Source organism: Artemia sp. Qi Xiang Cuo, chromosome 4, assembly GCF_049724085.1.
Source record: "Artemia sp. Qi Xiang Cuo chromosome 4, ASM4972408v1, whole genome shotgun sequence".
NCBI lineage: Eukaryota > Metazoa > Arthropoda > Branchiopoda > Anostraca > Artemiidae > Artemia > Artemia sp. Qi Xiang Cuo.
In genome coordinates this window covers 36,898,454-36,919,772 of record NC_142797.1, presented here as the reverse complement: position 1 = coordinate 36,919,772, position 21,319 = coordinate 36,898,454, and the positions used below count along the sequence as shown (strand labels likewise).

The following is a 21,319-nucleotide window of genomic DNA, read 5'->3' as shown; positions in this document are numbered from 1 at the left end:
GCAACAATATAATCTTGAGGACATTTTTTTAGGCAGCAGAGCAATTTCACATAAAAAAGGTACCATTTAGACAAGATCTTTAAAAAAACAAAATGTTCAGAAATGGTTGTTTAAAAGTCCTTTTAGAACTAGCTCCTAAAGCCAGGAAAATATTTTCACTGACCCAACATTAGCTAGGTACGTTAATCAGTCCCCTTCAGTAATAGCTTCATTAGCTACCCAATATCTTTAGCTGAGTTAAACCAACCGAATAGTCAATGGGGAATTTTCAAGCGGGCATTTAACATCACAAATGAAACAGAAAAAACCCTGTGTATTGGTTCTCGTTAAGAAATATAAAGGGTAGCATTGGGGAACACTAAGTTTCCTTTGTTGCCATCTTCTATGTGTATGTGTAGAAACATAAAGGGTGGCTTGGGGAACACTAAATTTCCTTTTTTGCCATCTTCTATGTGTAGTTTAACTATTTTCCCGCACTCTTTGGCTTCTACCAACTCAGATTTTATAGTAAAAACTGTCAAAACCAGGTTACTTGAAAAACATTGCACACAAAAAACCTCAAAATTGCACAGCAATTGAGCCATCAAAACTTTTAACAAAAGAAGTGGAAAACGACACAGTCCGTTAAAATTAAGAAAAGCAAAGGAAGGATAAAGAACTGGAACAGCTGTTCTTTTTGCAGAGGCCGATGAAGAATGAATTGAACAATTAAATAGTTTAAGTATATAAATAATCATAATTTAATATCTTGGGATATTTTGCAATAGCGCCTTAAGATATTCTGAAATTATCAGCGTAGCCCTGGCAACTATGCTTTACGCATGGTTTAGATGACAATAAAGATTTTTTGTTTCACAAAAGTTAGTAAATACGAAATCTTAAATGAAAATGTCAAGTTCTGGAAGACTGCACCCATAGAAGATTTTACTAGAAAAATTGTTTTGATCGGACCCACGAAGGTTCCACTGAAGGGATATTACACCCCCGAAAGATTGCGCCCCCCAAAATTCCCCCCAATAAATTGCACTGGAAAGATTGTCCACACTGACAGCTGCACTAAAGAAGGTTGTACCCATTGAAGATTACACCAATAGAAGATTATAACCACAAAATATTGTTAGGATCTATAATCTATATCGGTAAATGGCCCCCATACGACTTTAGGACTTGAGCCCTACTCCCCAAATAATTGTTCAATAAAGCCATCTTCTATCTATTTCTTACAAGGGCAAATTAACACAGAAATATTTTAGATATATTCAGCATAGACACATAACATACAATAAGGATTAAAATATACCCAACACAAATTAAACAAAAACAAAAAGCCCCCTACCAAGCCTCTCGCTCTGTACAGTAAAGTTTTAGCAATGGATAACTGAAAACGTTTTTGAGTTTATCGGATATAGCTAGTGCAACTATTTTACTTACCAATAGGTTTGAACAACATTTGAACTTTAAATTCTTATTTTAAAAGCAAATGGACGTCAATAAGACGATTTTTGAGGCACTGTGAAAACTATTTATTTGTTTCATTCCCATTGCCATTGTGTTAGAGCATTCATTCTTGAAATATTGGCTAAATAAGTCAGACTTTAGCAAAAAGAGTGGAGGTTTGAAGAAGGGGGGAAGCCCCTATATAATATTTTCTGTTCGTCTTAAGGTTCGTTGTTGCGCTTTACCTTCATTTGCGAAAAAAAATTTACTTAATTTCTTTTCGTTTTTTCCATCGTATCCAGAGCAGAATGTAAGGGGGGCTACCACCCCCTCAACCACCACTCTTTACATTCAAATTAAATTTTTGCATAACGATGCTTCGGATAAAAAGCTAATTTGGAATGTTAAACTAAAAAACGTCTTCCAAAAAAGGAGTTTTTCAAAGGAAATTAGAGAGCCATGTTAAAACCCAAGACTAATGTAAGATCAAAAATTAAAACTCAGTAAAGTTTTCCAGCTTAAAACATCCAGAAATTACTACAAATGAATAAACGAAACTCTAACCGAACAGAAATTAAAATGAAAAATCATATAAGACATAAAGATAACATACACTGCTATAAATGGATGAAATTTTTTTTTTTAAACGAACATAAATTACCACAAAAATGAGTAGAGTTACCGTCCCATAAAGCTTCTAAAGGCCAGAGGATCATTCCTACTTCATTAAAAATTATTTGCATGTTCAGCAGTGAATTAGTTATTTGTCAAAACAAAAAATGACGTAAAAACAATGTAGTCAAACGGCTAATCAAAGTTTAAAACAAGAGTGGTGCCATACCCTCCCTCTAAAACTCTCTAAACAGCTTCAGGGTCATTTCTGTTTTCTCGGAAACGACATGCATTTTTAACAGTGTAGTTTTTGGTTGTTAAAATGTAAAAGAAAATCATATTAATCAAGATTACATGAAATAATAAATGGTAGTACATTGTTTGCTTATTGTATAATGACATTAACCTCTTGAAGTCTAAACAATTTTCAATGAAAAATAAAGATTGAAAATACGGAAGGAAAATGCAGGTTGATAAATTCCCCCAAAAAAGGCCTCCGAAAAAGGGCCAAAACAATACTCCCCAGCCACTTATGAATGTGCAGATTTCAAGTAGAATAAAAATTTTGATTTTAGAGAGAGAAAAGGCAGAGTTAACTCGAAAGATACTATGGGTATCAAGGGCATTGGTAAACCATATCTGCAATATCTTAGGAATGGCTAGGGGACGGAGTTGAAACTTTAAGTTCCTTTTTGGTAAAAGAAGGGGGCTGGTGGGACGATGGCACTTCAAATATTATGCGGGGAGAGGGGGAAGGGGCTAATAGTTTTTCTCTCTTATCCACCATAACGAATGTGCTCTTTAAGCTTCTGTGGGACTTATAATCGATTTACGGTTAAGTAGTGAGGTAAATCAAAAGACACTATGTGTTGTCAGGTTATCAGAAAGGCGTATCAGCACTATTTCGGGGACAGCTTGGAGCGTCAAGTTGAGACTTCCAGGGAATGTTGAGGCGGGAGCAAGCGAACGTTGAATTATGACTTGGAGGGAGAGGTTAGAGCTAAATTAAAAGACATCAAGTGCATCCAGTTTATCAAAACACCATACCTACAATATCTCAGAAACGGCCTGGGCAATAGTTGAAACTTTGACGTCGTGTCACAGAAAGAAGGGGGATGGGCGAGGATACTTCAAATTCTACACAGTTTTTGGGCTAAATACATTTTGTCGCTCGACAACCTGAACGATTTTGGATTCTAAGTCCCTACGAGACATAAAATCTACTCACGATTAAACAGCAAAGTGAATTCGATTCAAAAAGTGAATTCTACAAATGTGGGGAAATGTCACGAGCCAGTTGGTTTGAATTTCTTAAAAAAAAAAACATGTTGCAAAAACCGCGAAACAGTAATTTCGGTTCGCTTTAAGTTTTAACTTCGCTCTTTACTTTCATCGGAATAACGTCTTTTTTACGTTAATCTACAAGGGGTCTAAAAAAGCAAAAAATAGAATATTGGTTTACATGACAAATTTCATGAAACAACAGCAGAATTGCAATAAACAAAAAATTTGTCGGTTCTAATCTATTAGACAATGACATTTAAAATAATTCGAAACTTTTTGATAGTTTTTCGTGGCATAGAAAAACAACTAAGACCCTTAGAAACTTCAAGAAAAATTGTAGCTTTCCTAGAATTATCACTTTTCAATTATATTTAAAACACGACAAAATTTACTATTCAAATATAGATAAGGGCAGGGCTGAATCTGACGTAATTTACATTGGAAATTATCATTTATGTCTTTTTGCCAAACAAAAGCATCTATATGTTTCAATAATTTACTTCAAAATTTACTTCAAAAGCCGGAAGTTAGTTTACTTCAAAAGCCGGAAGTTAGTTTCAAAGCAATGTTTTTTTGTTTTATTTAAAAAGTTTATTTATTTCACCGTGATTATTTCATCTTGGCTTCTGGCAATATGCACATAGGCAATTCCCAATTGTATTTTAATCAACACATGTTCTATTCTATAAGATTTTTTACATTAAAAGCAATTACCACGGGAGCTGCAAATCTATATAACTAAATTGCTTTTTCGACTTTTAGCTCAATTCGACGAAAAAAAAAAATCAACAACTGCTATTTTTTCGATTTTGGCTAACTGTTCAACTGTGCAGTGGCATTGTCATGATTCGAGTTATTTCAGGATGTGGGAGGGGGCTTCGGCACAGTAGATTTACTAATCATCCCTTCTCAAAGAGTTTGTCAAATCACAGACAAAAAAAAACAAAAAAAAACCGTAGCATATATTCTTTTGTGAGGACTGGTGAAATAATATTTTGCCCCTTCCCCTAAGCAAAACATTCCAAGCTCCCCTATCCCCCATCAACAAAGAAAATATTGCATTTCCACCCCTGAACTTAGAAAATTCTAGGTCTCTTTATACCCCTCCCCCCCCCCCCCACCACCGCTATAAAATAAACCTGAAAGTGTAAACTCGACCCCCCTTCTATGGTACACTTACTAAACTACGCATAAAATTCGTCATCTTTAGATAAAATTTTACTGCAATTTCTGCAAAACGAAATGTTCACTTCCCTTTAGGCATAGAAAACGTACACTGCCTTGTAAAGATCGGAAACCCACCGACTGTGTTTTATAGTAAAGAAAGACTCACTCTCTTTAGGAAACACTCACGTTAAGATTTTTTATCCTTCTTAGAAGGGAGCTCTACTATATTCAACATGTGTACAAGCATGGTCCACACGATCGTTTATGATTAAATAGTTACTGAATTTCTTCAATATTGTTCAAACATACTTATTTATCTAGATTTAATTAAGCAAATACATTAAACACAAATCATACACAATGGATTTATTTAGTTTTTGACTTTTACTTGTTTATCTTTTACTCTTAGACGCTCTCTGTTCTCCAGAGCAAACATTTAAAAACCTTATATCAAGTTAATAATGAATAATAAATAGAATATACCTTGTATCCCGTCCAATAAATACCAGAGCTGGTGCGTCACTATCACTAGCGAACTTCTTGACCATTCCTTGAACCATTCCATCTAATTCTTCATCACTAAAACGAAAGATTCAGCTTGATAGAAATAGAAAGAGCAAACCTTTTAACCATTCCTTAAACCATTCTACCCATTCTTCATCACTAAAACGAAACATTCAGCTTGATTTGAAAGCCCATTTAAAAACAACAAAAATAGAAAGAGGAAACTTTTTAACCACTCTATCTAATTTTTCATCACTAAAAAGAAACATTCAGCTTGATTTGAAAGCCCTTTTAAAATAACAAAAATCGAAAGAGGAAATTTTTTACCGACTCTATCTAATTCTTCATCACAAAAACGAAAAATTCTGCTTGATTTGTAAGCCCTTTTAAAAACAACAAATATAGAAAGAGTATACCTCTATCTAATTCTTCAGCACTATAACGAAACATTCAGGTTGATTTGAAAGCCCTTTTGAAACAACAAAAATAGAAAGAGCAAACTTTTTAACCATTCTATCTAATTCTGCATGACTAAAACGAAACAACGATTTTGATTTTTGCCCTTTTAAAAACAACAAAAATAGAAAGAGCAACATTCTTAGCCATTCCTTGAGCCATCCAATTCTTTGTCACTTAAACGAAACATTCAGCTTGACTTAAAAGCGTTTTAAAAAAAGAAAAAAGAAAGAGAATAGAGGTGACTAGAAAGTGACAAAACTTGTGATAATTGAATTTCAGTGAATCTTAGGAAGCGATACAGTTATAGCTGATACATTTATAAGGGCAGAAATCAGAGGCACTATTTAAAAAAAACAACGAACGATTAAAGGACAGCAACATACGCAACACGAAACCTCTTTTTATTTACTATCGCAAGCATGATTCTACCACAAACCCATAGAATCGTGTTTGTGTATATTCTATTCTTCCCGGCTTTTGAAGTTTATACATTTGGAAGTTTGGTAAATGGCTAATTGAGGAACCTTTTCCTAAATTGCAGTGAAGTTGTGGTAATAGCTGAATGAAAATTTTAAGAGCCGATATGCAGCTTAAATTAGGACATGTGAAGGTCACTTGGAAACACTTTCCCAGACCCTAATTTGGGTTGTTGATCGTTTTCTGAAAATAACATTCACGTTACTCAACAACTTTCCAAGGTATCAAAAAGCTCCTCAACTAGAAACTTATGAGAAACTCCTTTCTCCTCGGGTACAATCCTCGAAAAAATAAATGAAATACTTGCAAATCTGCCTCAGCTTTTCTGTTTATTAGTCACCGTCGGGACAAGCTCAGCCTTTTAATCAAAGTTATTTTAAATTATTTCTGCTGATTGGTCATTGTCATAATAAGACCAACCTTTCTAAAAATTCATTTGCCCTTAAGATATAAAGTTTAGCTTCAAAGCTATGGGTACTTTCAAGTCACAATCACAACTGATGATGGTTAGTTTGTTGACTAATATCTGCTCCACATCGCCGAATTTTCAGAAATTGACCCCCCCCCCCCATTAAAAAAATTTCTGTCCCACGTTTAGATAATAATTGACGATTTCTGATTCTAGTCGGGAGTTGAACTGAAAATACGCGGGACAAAATAAGTCTTAGCTGAATAAAAAGTTGATAGAATTCTGTGTATAGAATATTACAATAAATACAGTTGAGAATCTAGAAATTGATGCGTAAGAATGCATTTCCCCATAGATTCTTCCAGAGCACCTTGAACTTCAAAAGCCATGATTAATAAAATCTAATTAGTTTTTTTGACTACAAGAGTCCTTTCACTGGACTGTTGTCTGATAATATATTATAACTAAAATTTTGAATTGTCAAAGTAAATGCCTAACCTGAGACGTTCCCAGACGCCCAGACCATAACCGACGATGATTAAAACTTGAAATCGTCAGGAAGCCCCACCTCTTATCATGTTTAATTATAATCACTGGACAGGGAATGCACCTTGTATACTTCTAACAATACCAAGGCTCAGAAGCGAGTCTTCTGATGCCCTTTGTATTGTTCCACTGGTGAAATAAGAAATGATTTGTCTTCCTCATGAACAAGGAAATTATCAAAGTCCTTTTAAATAAAAATGCCATTTCTTTTCCAATTTCAACTTCTTTGTTTTCTTTATTCTGCTATCATTTTGCATTCGTTTTTCCGTGTTTTTACTTCATATTTCGTCATAAATTTGGAACTAACACTGAAACATCAAAAAGTAAAAGAAACTGGTACTGAATTTAGATACAAAACAATTTGACGTGATTCATATAATTTTTTACTCAGTGTTTATTCACATATAAAATTTCCCTAGCGGAAAAAATGAGATTAATTATATCATAAACCTGAAACCACAAGGAAAGGCATGGCAACTGATGCACTAAACCATGCGCAACGATATGAAACTGTTGTTTACAACCTAATAGCTGTGTGGTATAGACCAGTTTACGCCATAAAACCACTAAACAATCATAATTCTCGTATATTTTCATTTAGATTAATAACATTTTACTGGTCTTCATCACCATGATATTATATGAGCAAATATCGTGAATACTTGTTTTTTCTCATTAACCGGCCCGTATGAAATCCAAATTTTTAGGCACCAATAGATTTTCGGCGATCAATAAAACTATTGCTATAAAACGATCACAAAGATGGAACTTAGAATAAAACATCGTCCAGAATAAAAAAAAAAATATGGTGTCACTATAGTTGCAAAATTTCATTTTCCAGCTTGATGAGATTTACACTTCTTCTTTCTCAAATGCTGTGTTACGCAGGAAAATACAATAGAAGATACACATATTATTTTCAGGAGTACACGTTGAATTTACGTGTAAATTTTAGAAAGGGAAAGGATCGTCCACAGATTATTGAGTTGAGAATAAGTGCTTTAAGAGGATACTGATTCTCATTACGTCTCCCGCAGTCCTAGGGCTCTGTATAGAAAAGCATTTTTTCTTGTACATAATGTGATCTGATCTTACACAGCCAAACTCCACGCCCCAAATTGAAAAAGGGGGATATGTCAATATCAACGAGCAACTTACGAAGCGTTGGCCAGCTCTGTTGCCAGAAGCTCCCATTCATGGGCCAACATATCACCTTTGGGGTCAACCAGTTTGACCCCATTATCAACAACAGGATTGTGAGAGGCAGTTATCATGACTCCAACAGCCGCTGAAACAAGATATTGTTTTGAACATCTTTAAAGTTTATACATATTGTATACATGTACATAGAGGAGCAATTTACGCAACACACGATGGGATATTGTTTTATAAAAGGGGGATGATATAGCAGTTACAAGATGGACCTGGAACCACCAAAATGGGCATTTTTAGGCATATAGGTACTTCCCAGACTCCTGGGAGGTGAATTTTAGGAAAAAGCCTTCTGTTTTTGATCTTTTATTGGTTTAGAGACCTTTCGTTTAAAAATAATCATAACCCAACAATTGACATATTTATTAATTTTTAACGACTCAATCAAATGTAGCGTAATAAAACCATCTATAATTTTATTAGCAACTGTATTAAAAATAGTACAATAAAATTCTCTTAATTATTTAATCAACTTGTTCTGAACATTTATTCACGCCCAGACACTTCTTTTTAGTACCTCTTTACCATATCAGAACTTAAGTTATAAATCTTAAGATTTTAAAGCAATTCTTGCTTCAGAAGTTAAAACGCATTTCCAGGGCAGGCAAGCATGGATAGACTGCCAAAATATAACATATATCTTGGGAAAATTTCGTTATTTCTCTTCTTTCAATCTTAGTCTCTGATGTTATATGTACAGAAGCGTATAAGTTTACAAATACATTCTTAGACCATACTGGCTATACATGACAAATGAAACTCAGAGAGGAAAGAAAATAAAAAAATGAAAAATAAAATTAAGAAAGGTGAAAAAACGAGGATTTTGTCAGCCAGTGGCGAACCATGAAGAAGAAGAAATAAGCAAATATTTCGACAAGGATCTCCGCAGGAAGAAAAGACGAATTGAAATTGAAATAATCATAACAGCAGTTGAGAAAATAACTAGGAATTTTAAAAGATAATAGACTAATAACCCCTCAAATGTACAGAAAATTTTACCCCAAAGGTTGTTCAGCCCCAAAGTTTTACGGTCTGCCTAAAATCCATAAGAAAGATATTCCGTTACGTCCAATTGTAGCATGTTATAGTTCTCCAGCTACGGGTACAGGAAGTTTCTTAGCCACCATTTTTAAGCCTCTTTTAAGCACACAGACATCCTATATAAAAACTACATAGATCTTGTTGAGAAGTTAAAAAATCAAAGTACAACAGAAAAAAACTATTTTATCTAGTTTTGATGCAGTTTCTATTGCACTTCATGCGATGTCCATAAATGTGAACAGGCCTTACAAAATAAAATTAGAGGAAAATTCAGATTGGTCGGATTTCAAAACTTTGGAAATTGATACAATAATGACCCTTGTTCGTCTTGCAACAAGTTCTCCTCGTAGTTTAAATTCCGAAAAAAATCTTTCCTTCTAATCATGGGCCTATCCATGGGCACTGTCTTGTCTCTTTATTTGGCAAATTTTTACATGGATTTCATAGGTTTCGTTTCGTTGATGATATCCTTTCTGTTTGGGAACATGGACGAGACTCTCTAAGAGATTTTTTGGCACATTTGAACACTTTTGATTCGAATCTCCAGTTCACAATGGAACTCGAAGATTCTGGTAAGCTGCCATTCTTGGATGTTTTGATTATAAAAACTACTACTAGCCTTGAATTTTCTATATATAGAAAGCCGATTCATAATGATCGATATCTACATTTCTCTTCCCATCACCCTCCTTCTGTGAAAAGAGGGGTAATAATCTCTTTAGTCGACAGAGTTTTAAAAATTTGTTCCCGTAATCATATAAATTCTGAAATAAACTATGTCTAGGATATTCTTTTCTGCAATGGTTACCCAATAAAACTTATTGAAAATATCATAGATAGACGATTAAAAGAGATAAAACAACAAAATAGGGAGCTCATCCCCCTTGATTCAGTTACCCCGGCAATTGAGAAACAAACTTTCATCACTTTACCATACATCCCGAAACTTGGCAATAAACTTGGAAAAATTTTTAAAAAACATAATCTCTCTGTTTCTTTCAAAACCGAACAAAAAGTTGAGAATTTTTTCAACTCAGGAAAGAATAAAACTAAACCTGTACTGGGTAATTGTGTCTACAAAACTCTGTGTTCATGTGGGAAATTTTACATTGGTAGGACCCATCAACAACTAGGTGAACGTTTGCATGAGCACAAAATTTCAATAGATAAGTCCCTGAGATTAATTAAATAAAAAAAACAAGTTTTTTTAACTGAAAGTAAGGAACGACGTTAAAACTTAAAACGAACAGAAATTATTCCGTATATGAAGGGGGCTGTCCCCTCCTCAACGCCTCGCTCTTTACGCAAAATTTTTTTTATTGTTTAAAAAAATAGAGTTGTGAGAAAGTCAAACTTTAACGTAAAGAGCGAGGCGTTGAGGAGGGGACAGCCCCCTTCATATACGGAATAATTTCTGTTCGTTTTAAGTTTTAACGTCGTTCCTTACTTTCAGTTAAAAAAACTTGTTTTTTTTATTTAATTTTTGAACGTTTTTGAATTAATGCAGGTTTTGATTTTGGCTCACCGTACATGAATAATTAAAACAAAATTTGCATATTATATTTGGTTAAATGGCTTTCTCGAAACTTGTTTAATTTTATTTACGAACGTTTTTATTAGTAATAAATATACGTAACTTAGAATTAACTTACGTAACGACCTTCTATATTCATAAATTTTTAACATGTATTTTAGGGGGTTCGCCCCCTAGTCAATACCCTGCTCTTTAAACTATAGTTCGATTTTTTTTTTTCCAGTTCTTTAAAAATGACCTCTTAATCACAATCAGTTGATCAGTTGAAAAACTTGTTTTTTTTATTTAATTCCTGATCTTTTTCTTTAATAATGCTGGGAAATCCGGCGCCCCCTTCATAGCAATGTCCCTTCCCCCATGAAAACTTCCTTCATGGAAAGATCCTTCCATATAGCCCCCGACCCTCTCCTTCCCCCAACTACAAGAAAAAATCTCCTCTGATAAAGTATATATTCTTCCAAATAACCAATACTATATGTTAAAATTGAGTAAAGTTCATAACTTTCAGCCCTCCACCTGGGACTTTGGGGTATCAAGTCATCCTAAAAGACATTTTTATCATATTTTTGACCATGCTGAACAAAATGGCTATCTCAAAATTTTGATCGGGTGACTTTGGGAAAAAAATGAGCGTGGGAGGGGGCCTAGTTGCCCTCCATTTTTTTTGGTCAATTAAAAAGGGAAATATAACTTTTATTTTCCGTACAAATTAGTCCTCCCACTTTTTAATCGGCCCAATGGTTCTTTACGATCACCCATGGGAAAAAAAAAAAAAAAAAAGAAAAACAAACAAACAAACAAATAAACACGCCTCCGTGATATTTATTCTGGCAAAAAATGCAAAAATCCACATTTTTGTAGATAGGAGTTTGGAACATCTCCAGTAGGGTTATCTGATATGCTGAATATGACGGTGTGATTTTCATTAAGTTTCGATAACTTTTAAGGGGTCTTTCCCCCTTTTTTCGAAAATCAGCCAAATTTTCTCAGGCACGTAACTTTTGATGGGTAAGATTAAACTTAATGAAACTTATATATTTGAAATCAGAATTAAAATCTGATTCTTTTGATGTATCTATTGGTATCAAAATCCCGTTTTTTAGAGTTTCGGTTACCATTGAGCCGGGTCGCTCCTTACTTACAGTTCGTTACCACGAACTGTTTGAAAAATAACAATGACAACTTTGATTCGTCATTGGCTTCGCATATTTTCGTAAATCCGACCCATCCGGTTCGAGGCAACCTTAATATCTACTGTAAATGGCCTACCACAAACTTTTAAAGAGGTAATCGAGATAAAAAAATACATGAACCAAAATTTAGCAATAAATAGAGATACTGGTGATATTTCATTAAGCCCAATTTACGACAGTTCAATTTTGAAGGACTCAATCAATATTTTCACCCTGTATAACTCGAAAGAACCTATTTGCACATCAAATGATGAACGAATTTGTATACCAGCAAAAGCAATAGCAAAACAAAGGATTATTGCCCAATCATCTTGGTAGTTTTCTTTTTCATTGATTCCAACCTGGTTCTTATTTAGTTTCTGTTCTGTCGCTGAAAAGTTAACTTCGAAAATTCGATTTTCGTTGGTTTCTTTTTCTTTTTTTTTATTTTTTTTTTTTTTTTTTAGCACTGAGGACGACTCAGCGGAGGTCCTTGTCGAAATATTTGCTTATTTTGTTCTTCTTCATGGTTCGCCACTGGCTGAAAAAATCCTCGTTTTTTCACCTTTTTTGATTTTATTTTTCATTTTGTTATTTTCTTTCCTCTCTGAGTTTCATATAAGTTTATAATACTCCCAATCTCTGGTATAGAAAGTTCTGATATGGTAAAACTTTAGTTCAAGGTCCCCCAAGGCTTTACTTCTTTGCAAGTTAGCGACGTAGCATATTAATCAAAAAAAATTAATTTTTTTTGTTATTTAAATACCTTGAATTTTGGGTCTTACTTAGCTTGGTTATAATTAAGATTTACATCGTCCATGCACTGAAAATTTGCCTATCTCCTGTTTAGATGCTTGCCAGAACGGAAAACAGAGCCACTCATTTCGCAAGGATCCGAGCTGCTGACTGTAGCGAGCAGAGCGGGGAAACAAACAGATCGTGAAGCGGTCTTGGTGCTAGCTATAGAGTCAGGAAAGCCACCTCTTCTTCTATTATATTTATAAGCAAACATAAATATAAGCACTTTAAGATACCTACTACAAAGGGGTTTTACATTGTTTCCAAGACAAAATGGTTCCATAGAATCTTAACTTGCTGAAACGCTTTTTAAGATAACTTAAGTTAAAATCTGCTCTCTTGTGTATTTTCTTTTCTTTTTATAAATCAGAGTATATTTTAGATAATAAGTTGGCTTTGCAATTCATCTCAAGCAAACATATGCACTCTTATGTTGTATGGTATTACTGAAGAGTTTTAATTCGTCCGTTTGTGGTTTAGTAGTAGTGTCTAGTAGTGTCAAGGGTTAATTTAAAGCTCAAATTTCGGAAGAGTAACTACCTCCCGGGAAGTTATGATGTTCGTAGACTCCAGGATAAGAATTTGAGAGAAACTTTTCAGGAACAGTTGAATCCTAATGTGGAAGATGGTTGGAATAATTTTAGAAAAATAATTTGTTAAGTTGCTGAAGGTGTCTTAGGGAAGAAAGCTTGAACTGCAGCTAAAAATATTAGTGAAAAAGCTTTATGATTGTTAGAAAGGAGAAAGGACTTGTACAAGAATTACCTTAGTGATAGATCATATGAAAACAAAAGGAATGTAAAGAAAGTGGAGAAGGCATTAAAATATGAACTAAGGAGGTGTGAAGTAGAGGCCATGGATAAAATTGCCGAGGATCTGGAAGATGCAGCTAGACGGCATAATAGTAAAATATTGTACTGGCATGTTAACAAATTGAGAGGGAGTAGTCAATGCGGGCTTGGCCCAGTTAAAGATAGGAATGGGGCCGCAATTAGCGATAAGGAAAAAACTAAAGAGAGATGGGCCGAACATTTTGAGAATTTGCTTAACCGAGATAGAGTTGCAGGAACAAATATAGAGGAAAATGAAAAAGTTTGTGATACCTTGGATGTTAAGGAAGATTTTTTTGTGAGGAAGAATTAGCAGCAGTACTAAAAGGACTAAAAAATAATAAGGCTCCAGTTGCTGATAGTGTGATAAATGAGTTTCTTAAATATGGTGGTTCTGAGGTTAGAAATAAGTTACTGAAGACTATGAATATGATTTTTGAAAAAGGGGAAGTACCTAACGGTTTTAGGAAAACCTTAATTAAGCTACTTTATAAGAAAGGTGATAAAAGTAAGTGTCGTAATTATCGAGGGGTTAGTCTGGTCTCTGTAGGTAGTAAATTACTTAGTAATATGATACTTTTTAGACTGAGAGATGCCGTAGACCAAGTTTTAAGAGAAGAACAGTGCGGTTTTAGAAAAGGTAGAGGATGTGTCGACCAAATTTTCACTCTGAGGCTAATAATTGAGAAGTACCTGAGTTTTCAAACACCTTTGGTCCTCAGTTTTATAGATTATGAGCAAGCGTTCGATTCTGTTGATAGAAGAGCTTTAGTAAAGGTTTTATCCTTGTGTGGTATACCAGACAAATACATTAAAGTGATTAGTGCTATGTACGAGAATAACACTGCTGCGGTTAAGGTAGGAAATGAGGTTAGCAGCTGCTTTCGTATTAAATTAGGAGTTAAGTAGGGTTGTGTTTTATCCCCATTTGTATGGATTATTTTAAGGGATTTTGTCGTGAAGACCACAGAAAAGGCAATGGGATACTACTAAGTCAAATGGGGAGGAAAAAGTCTCCAGGACTTAGATTATGCTGATGATTTAAGCATTCTAGATGAAAGTGTGAGCAAAATGAATGAAGGTTTAGAGGTTTTACGAGTTCAGGGTGTTAGAATAGGTTTGAAAATTAATGTTAAAAAGACTAAGTCACTAAGGCTAGGAATAAGTGAAGGTGATGCTGGGTAATGAAAAGATTGATCAAGTGGGCAGCTTCACTTACCTTGGTAGTATTATTAGTAAAGATGGTTGGAGCAGTGCAGATGTCAAAAGTAGAATAGCCAAGGCTCAGGGTGTTTGTTTTTCCACAGTTAAAAAAAGTTTGGGAGACTAGGAAGATAAGTCTACAAACCAAGATTATAATATTAGAAGCTACAGTGATGACAGTGTTCAAATATGGCTCTGAAGCATGGATGCTCCGAAAAACGGATAAAGATTTGCTAGAAGTTTTCGAGAGGAATTGTTTAAAGACTGTTCTGGATACCTGGCTGACGGAGCGTATTTTGAAAAATAGGCTATACGAAAAATGTGGTCCAATACCGCTCTCTAGGGCTATAGTGAAAGAAAGGCTGAGGTGGCTGGGGCACGTTGTGTGGATGAAGGATGACAGATTGCCGAAGATTGTTCTTTTCAGCCAACCGTCTAGGGCTTAACGGAAAGTAGGTCATCCTCGTCTGGGATGGGAGGACGTAATAAAGAATGATTTAAGGGACATGGGAACTTTATGGGCGGGCGTAAAAAAGGAGGCTGTGAGTACATTAGGAGGGAGGAGCAGCGTGCGTAGCTGTGTTGGCCGCAGGCGGCTAGGTGCTGCGATGAGTTGTTAGTAGTAGTAGTAGTTTGTGGTCAAGTAATCAACTAACACGAATCTTTCATATATGTGCATTGTAGCAGTCAAAGCTGCAGGAAAAGCATAGAAAGTAAAACAACAAAACCTGAAGGTGATTTTGCTCAACTTAGAAACACATGGGAGAACAATAGGAGTCAAGTAAGGTAGAAACTGAAAACATTAAGGGCGACAACAATGAATGAAACTAAGTACTGTATAGAATCAGGGATATTGAAGACGGAAGAGGAAGATATAGGTGCTTGCACGAAGTTGTTCTCCTTCTTTTTTGGGGGCGGGGGGGGCACACACAAAACTTAAAAAAAAAAAACACAAAATTGCGGAAAAATTTGGAAAATATGTGAAAATACGTAAAATCATAACCATTGAGCCCCCCCCCCCCCCGAATCCTGCGTACGTCTCTGATTTTTCCCGCATAACCTGAATTAGCTATGAGAATGTGTATATCTCTAATGCCCTTCTCTCCTCCTCGCCTCGGTAATTTGCCACAAAGATATGCTAAACGATTTTAAGAGAAATAGTAAAAGTATGATTTTATACAAAAATCTTGGTAATGAGGGGCCAAAAGTGACCGCTAATGGATAGGGTGATTCAAGCCTATTTCGGGGATATATACATGGCTAAATATGACGCTGTTCGGTGGGGGGAGGGGATAGATTTATGACCTGAATAGGTACCAAGTGATATGGAAAAGCACTGCAATACACAAGCTGGTAAACAGCCACCACAGATCTAATAAGAATGATGGGGCCAATTCACCATCGGTTTCGCTCTTACCAACTGCTTTAAAAACATTAGGAACCTTTGCAGGTGGCAGATATCGTTGGTATTATATATTAGTACATAGAGAAAAAAATTATTGAATTCTACTTTTTTCCTTTTTTTGTTTTACCAGTTTACGAAAAAGAAATTAAGAAAGTGAGGATAAATATCAACCAGATGGTCCCTCTGGCTATGGTCCTGAGTATATAGGTTAGGTTGCTACCTACATTGTTAAACAGCCAGTTAGGTTGCTTGGGCATATATTCCAAATAAACAAAGACTGTGTACCAAGAACCATTCTACTCAATAGCCTGATAGTTTGTAGAATAAAAGCTGGACACCCCTGGTATATGGCTAGAACATGGCCATAAAAAGTGGAACATCTCTGGGGCTTTCTTGAGAGGTGACCAACAAAGAAGTGTCGAACAGCTATGGGCAAAACCAAGGAAATGAAAAAGGGGCACATACACCCCAGGAAATGTTGTCCTGATTGAGGAACCCAAGTTTTCTTGGTGCCCCCTCCCCAAACATAAGTTCCAAATCCTCCCCTGACTAAAACAGCATTAAAATTGTGTCAGATCTCAAGATGAGACCTGCAAATCTACTTTTAAGGACAGGGAGGCAAACTTCACATCTGGAAGCCCGATTCCAAAATAATCTACTAACTGTATTCTAATTTTGTAATTGGAACTTTACCTTTGACATTCTTAGCTCGAATTGTAGCTAAAATTCCCATTCTATACATAATATGCGGAAGCTCTTCAGCTCTGGAAAGGAAAAAGATAACTATTATTATAGTTTTTGTTATTACAGCACTTTCGTTTTCTTTCAGTTATTAAATAAAAAAAACAAGTTTTTTTCAGCTAAAAGTAAGGAATAACATTAAAACTTAAAACGAACAGAAATTATTACGTATATGAGGGGGTTCGCCCCAATATCGCGTCAATACCGCGCTCTTTACGCTAAAGTTCAAATTTTGCTCGAATCACAAATCCCTGATTCGCAAAGGCCATTTAAATAGAATAGATAGCTCTTTTAAAGTACTAAAAAAAAAACTTTAACGTTAAGAGCGAGGTACTGACTAGGGGCTTTAATGTTTTAATATTGCTCCTTAATTTCAGTTGAAAAAACTTATTTTTTATTTAATTTCTGATCGTTTTTTAAATAATGCTGGGAAATCTGGCACCCCTTCATAGAAGTGTCCCTTCCCCAAAGCAAACATTCTCTATGGAAAGATCCTCCCACGTAATCCCCTCATCCGACCCCCTCCCCCCCCGACCCAAAAAAACCCTCCTGAAAACGTCTGTATACTTCCCAATAACCAACACTATATGTAAACAATGGGCAAATTTCATAACTTGCAGTCCTTCCCCTGGGAACTGTGGGGGAATAAGTCATCCTCAAAGAGATATTTATTAGATTTTCGACTATGCTGAACAAAATGGCTTATCTCAAAATTTTGATTGGATGACTTTGGGAAAAAAATGAGCGTGGGAGGGGGCCAAGTTGCCCTCCAATTTTTTTGGTAACTTGAAAAGAGCACTAAAACTTTTTGTTTCCGTTCGAATGACAACTCTCACGATATTCTAGGACTACTGGATCCATAGGATGACCCCTGAAAAAAAAATCTGATGTTTTGATTTTCATTAAGATTCTATCACTTTTAGGGGGTGCTTCCCCCTTTTTTCGAAAATAAGGCAAATTTTTTCAGGTGCCTAACTTCTGATGGGTTAGACTAAATTGTCTAATAATGATGAAACTTATATATTTGAAATCAGCATAAAAATCCGATTCTTTTGATATATCTATAGGTATCAAATTTCCGCTTTTTAGAGTTTCGGTTACTATTGAGCCGGGTCGCTCCTTACTTACAGTTCGTTACCACGAACTGTTTGATTCATTTTTTTCGATTAATTAAAAAAAGCCTTTCAAAGAAAAATAAAGGTCATTTTAAAACCTAAGACAAGCAGAAATAAAGTCAAATTATTATTCAAACTTATAAATAACATAAAATACTATCAATGAATAGACACAACCCAAAACGAACATAAAAATAAAATAAATAACGAATTGAAACATAAAGATAAAAGAATATATATGAATATAAACGAATGACTATAGATCCTAAAACGAACAGAAATTAAAATATACAGTTAAGTCAAACTTAAAACGAACAGAAATGACCACAAACAGTACATAGGAGTAAGACTAAAGCCCCAAAAACCTTCTAAAGGCCAGAAAATTATTTGCACTTTAATGAATAGTATCTGTATTCCCAGCAATGTGATTTGATTCTCATGATATCTACAAAGGCACTATAAAAAAGATTAATAAACAAGACAGGTCAAAGTTTACAAATAACAGTTGTGCTACCCTCCTCCCTCTCAAACCCTCTAAACGGCTTGAGAGCCGTATGAGTTTTATTGAAAGCGATATGTATTTTGAACGGTGCAAATTTCTATTTGTCAGAACATCAACAAATACAAAAAAAGAAAATAATTATAACAATCAAGTTTATTGGAAAGAACTGATAAAAGTAGACTTGTTGTTAAGGCCCATGGTGATATTAATTTCTGGAAGCCTCAGCGTTTTTAATTCTTGAGGAAAAAAGGGAGGTTTGCGCGAAAAATTTTGAGTGACAAATCAAATGAGAATAAGAGAAAGTAGGGAAGTACATAAGGCATTGAACTATGAACTAAGGAGGTATGAAATGAAGGCAATGGACGAAATTGTCAAGAATCTGAATGATGTACTCAGACAGCATAATGATAAAATATTTTAATGGAATGTTAAGACATTGAGGGAAGTAGCCAGTCCGGACTTGTCCCAGGAAAAGATAGGAACAGGACTTCAATTAGTGATAAGGAAAGTGTCAAACAGAGATAGACAGAACATTCCGTGAATGTTATAAACCATGATAAAGCTGTAGGAAATAATATAGGAAAAACTGAATTTCTTTTAGTTTGGAAGTCAGTAAAAATTTATTTTGCAAAGAGGAGTAAGAGCAAGGACTAAAACATAATAAGGCCTCAGGCACTGAGAGTGTGGTAAATGAGCTTTTGAAGTAAGGTGGTTGTAGAGTTAGAGATGAAGTGCCTAGGGATCCTAGTAAAACTTTATTTAAACCACTTCATAAGAAAGGTGATACAAGTGAGTGTGGTAATTGTAGAGGCACTAGACTTAGATTATGCAGATGGCTTGACTGTCATAAATAAAAATGTTAGCAAAATGAACGAATTTCTAGAGGTCTTGAATATTCACGATGCAAGAATAGATTCAAAATCAATGTTAAGAATACTAAGTTGCTTAGACTAGGAATGAATTGACGCTAAGAGGTGATATTCAGTAGCCATAAGCAGCGCGCTAGCGCTGCCTAAGTAAAGAAATGTGGGCACAATGTTTTTTTTTTTTTCTCCATACCCGGGCACTTCGTATCGAATATGTTGTCGTCGAAACTTCAAAAAGAACTAATTCATTTGGAAATTGGGGATGCTTGTGCCATTTTCAATATTTAAACATGATTAGTGGATAACTTGCCCCCCCCCCCCCGCCCCTCATTCCCCCAAACACATCCAATCAAAATTTCGGGATAGCTATTTTGTTCATCGTAGTTGATTTCCAGATAAAATATGTGTTTTTGAGGAGGAAAATCCCTCACAGCTATCAGAGCAAGAGTTTAAGTTATGCCATGCGGGCATATAAGGTTTTTATAGAAGGTGTTGTTGTAGAAACTTCTATAAAGGCTCATTCAATTGGAAATTGTAAGGGCAAGTGCCCTATTCAACAGTCGAATGTCATAGGAGGGCAACTAGCCCCCCCCACGCCCATCATTCCCCCAAACACAACCATTCCAAATGTTGAGAAAGCCATTTTGTTCAGCATAATTGATTTCCACATACAGAATATGTTTTTGAGGAGGGCACTCCCCCACAACCCTCAGGGCAAGGGTTTTAAGTTATGCCCTGGGGGCATATAAGGTTTTTATAGAAGGTATTGTCGTAAAAACTTCAAAAAATGATCATTCAATTAGAAATTCAAAGAGCTAGTGCCCTTTTTAATAGTCGAAAGTGATTGGAGGGCAACTAGCCCCCCCCCCCCACACGCCCATCAATTTCCCAAACACATCCAATCAAAATTTTGAGATAGCCATTTTGCTCAGCGTAGTTGATTTCCAGATAGAAAATATGTTTTTGAGGAGGACACTCCCCCACAGCCCTCAGGGCAAGGGTTTTAAGTTACACCCTGGGGGCATATAAGGTTTTTAAAGAAGGCATTGTCATAGAAACTTCAAAAAAAAGCTCATTCGTTTAAAAATTCAAAGGGCTAGTGCCCTTTTAATAGTCGAAAATGATAGGAGGGCAACAAGCCCCCCCCAACACCCATCATTCCCCCAAACACCGTCACTCAACATTTTGAGATAGCCATTTTGTTCCGCGTAGTTGATTTCCAGATAGAAAAAATTTTTTTGAGGAGGACACTCCCCCACAACCCTCAAGGCAAGGGTTTTAAGTTATGCCCTGGAGGAATATAAGGTTTTTAATGAAATCTTTGTCGTAGAAAATTGAAAAAGGGTTCATTCGGTTTGAAATTCAAAGGGATAGTACCTTTTTTGATAGTCGAAAGTGATTTGAGGGCAACTAACCCCCCTAACCTAACCTAACATAAAACCGAGACGACACACACATAGAGACGAGAAACACACAGAGACGACAAACACACAGAGATACACATAGAGATAAGGTTTTTACTGAAATCTTTGTCATAGAAACTTGAAAAAGGGCTCATTCGATTTGTAATTCAAAGGGTTAGTACCCTTTTTTAATACTCGAAAGTGATTTGAGGGCAACTAACCCCCCTCTCACGCCCGCCTTTTCCCCAGACACTCCCCCACAGCCCTCAGTGCAAGGATTATAAGTTATGCCCTGGGGGCATATAAGGTTTTTATTGAAATCTTTGTCGTAGAAACTTGATAAAGGGCTCATTCGATTTGAAATTCAAAGGGCTAGTACCCTTTCTAATACCGGTAGTCGAAAGTGATTTGAGGGCAACTGCCCCCCTCTCACACCCACCTTTTCCCGAAACACATCCAAACAAAATTTTTAGATAACCATTTTATTCAACGTAGTTGATAGTTTTGGAAATTAGGTCTTTAAGGATGACAACTCCTCCCCCCATAGCCATTAGGTCAACGGTCGTAAGTTATGCCCTGGGGCATATAAGGTTTTTGTTGAA

General features: G+C 35.6%; 1 protein-coding gene across 2 annotated transcripts in view; it reads right to left on the bottom strand.

Moving 5' to 3' along the window:
* Positions 1–21,319, bottom strand: part of nst (phosphoglucomutase 3-like protein nst) — a 70,175-nt gene that overhangs the window by 33,680 nt on the left and 15,176 nt on the right. For both annotated transcript variants that reach the window (XM_089088280.1, XM_089088279.1), the window contains exons 2-4: positions 16,784–16,854; positions 8,054–8,183; positions 4,984–5,079 (exon numbers count right to left, since the gene is read on the bottom strand). In XM_089088280.1, the coding sequence (XP_088944406.1) occupies positions 4,984–5,079; positions 8,054–8,183; positions 16,784–16,854 (297 nt within the window). The remainder of the gene's footprint in view (positions 1–4,983; positions 5,080–8,053; positions 8,184–16,783; positions 16,855–21,319) is intronic.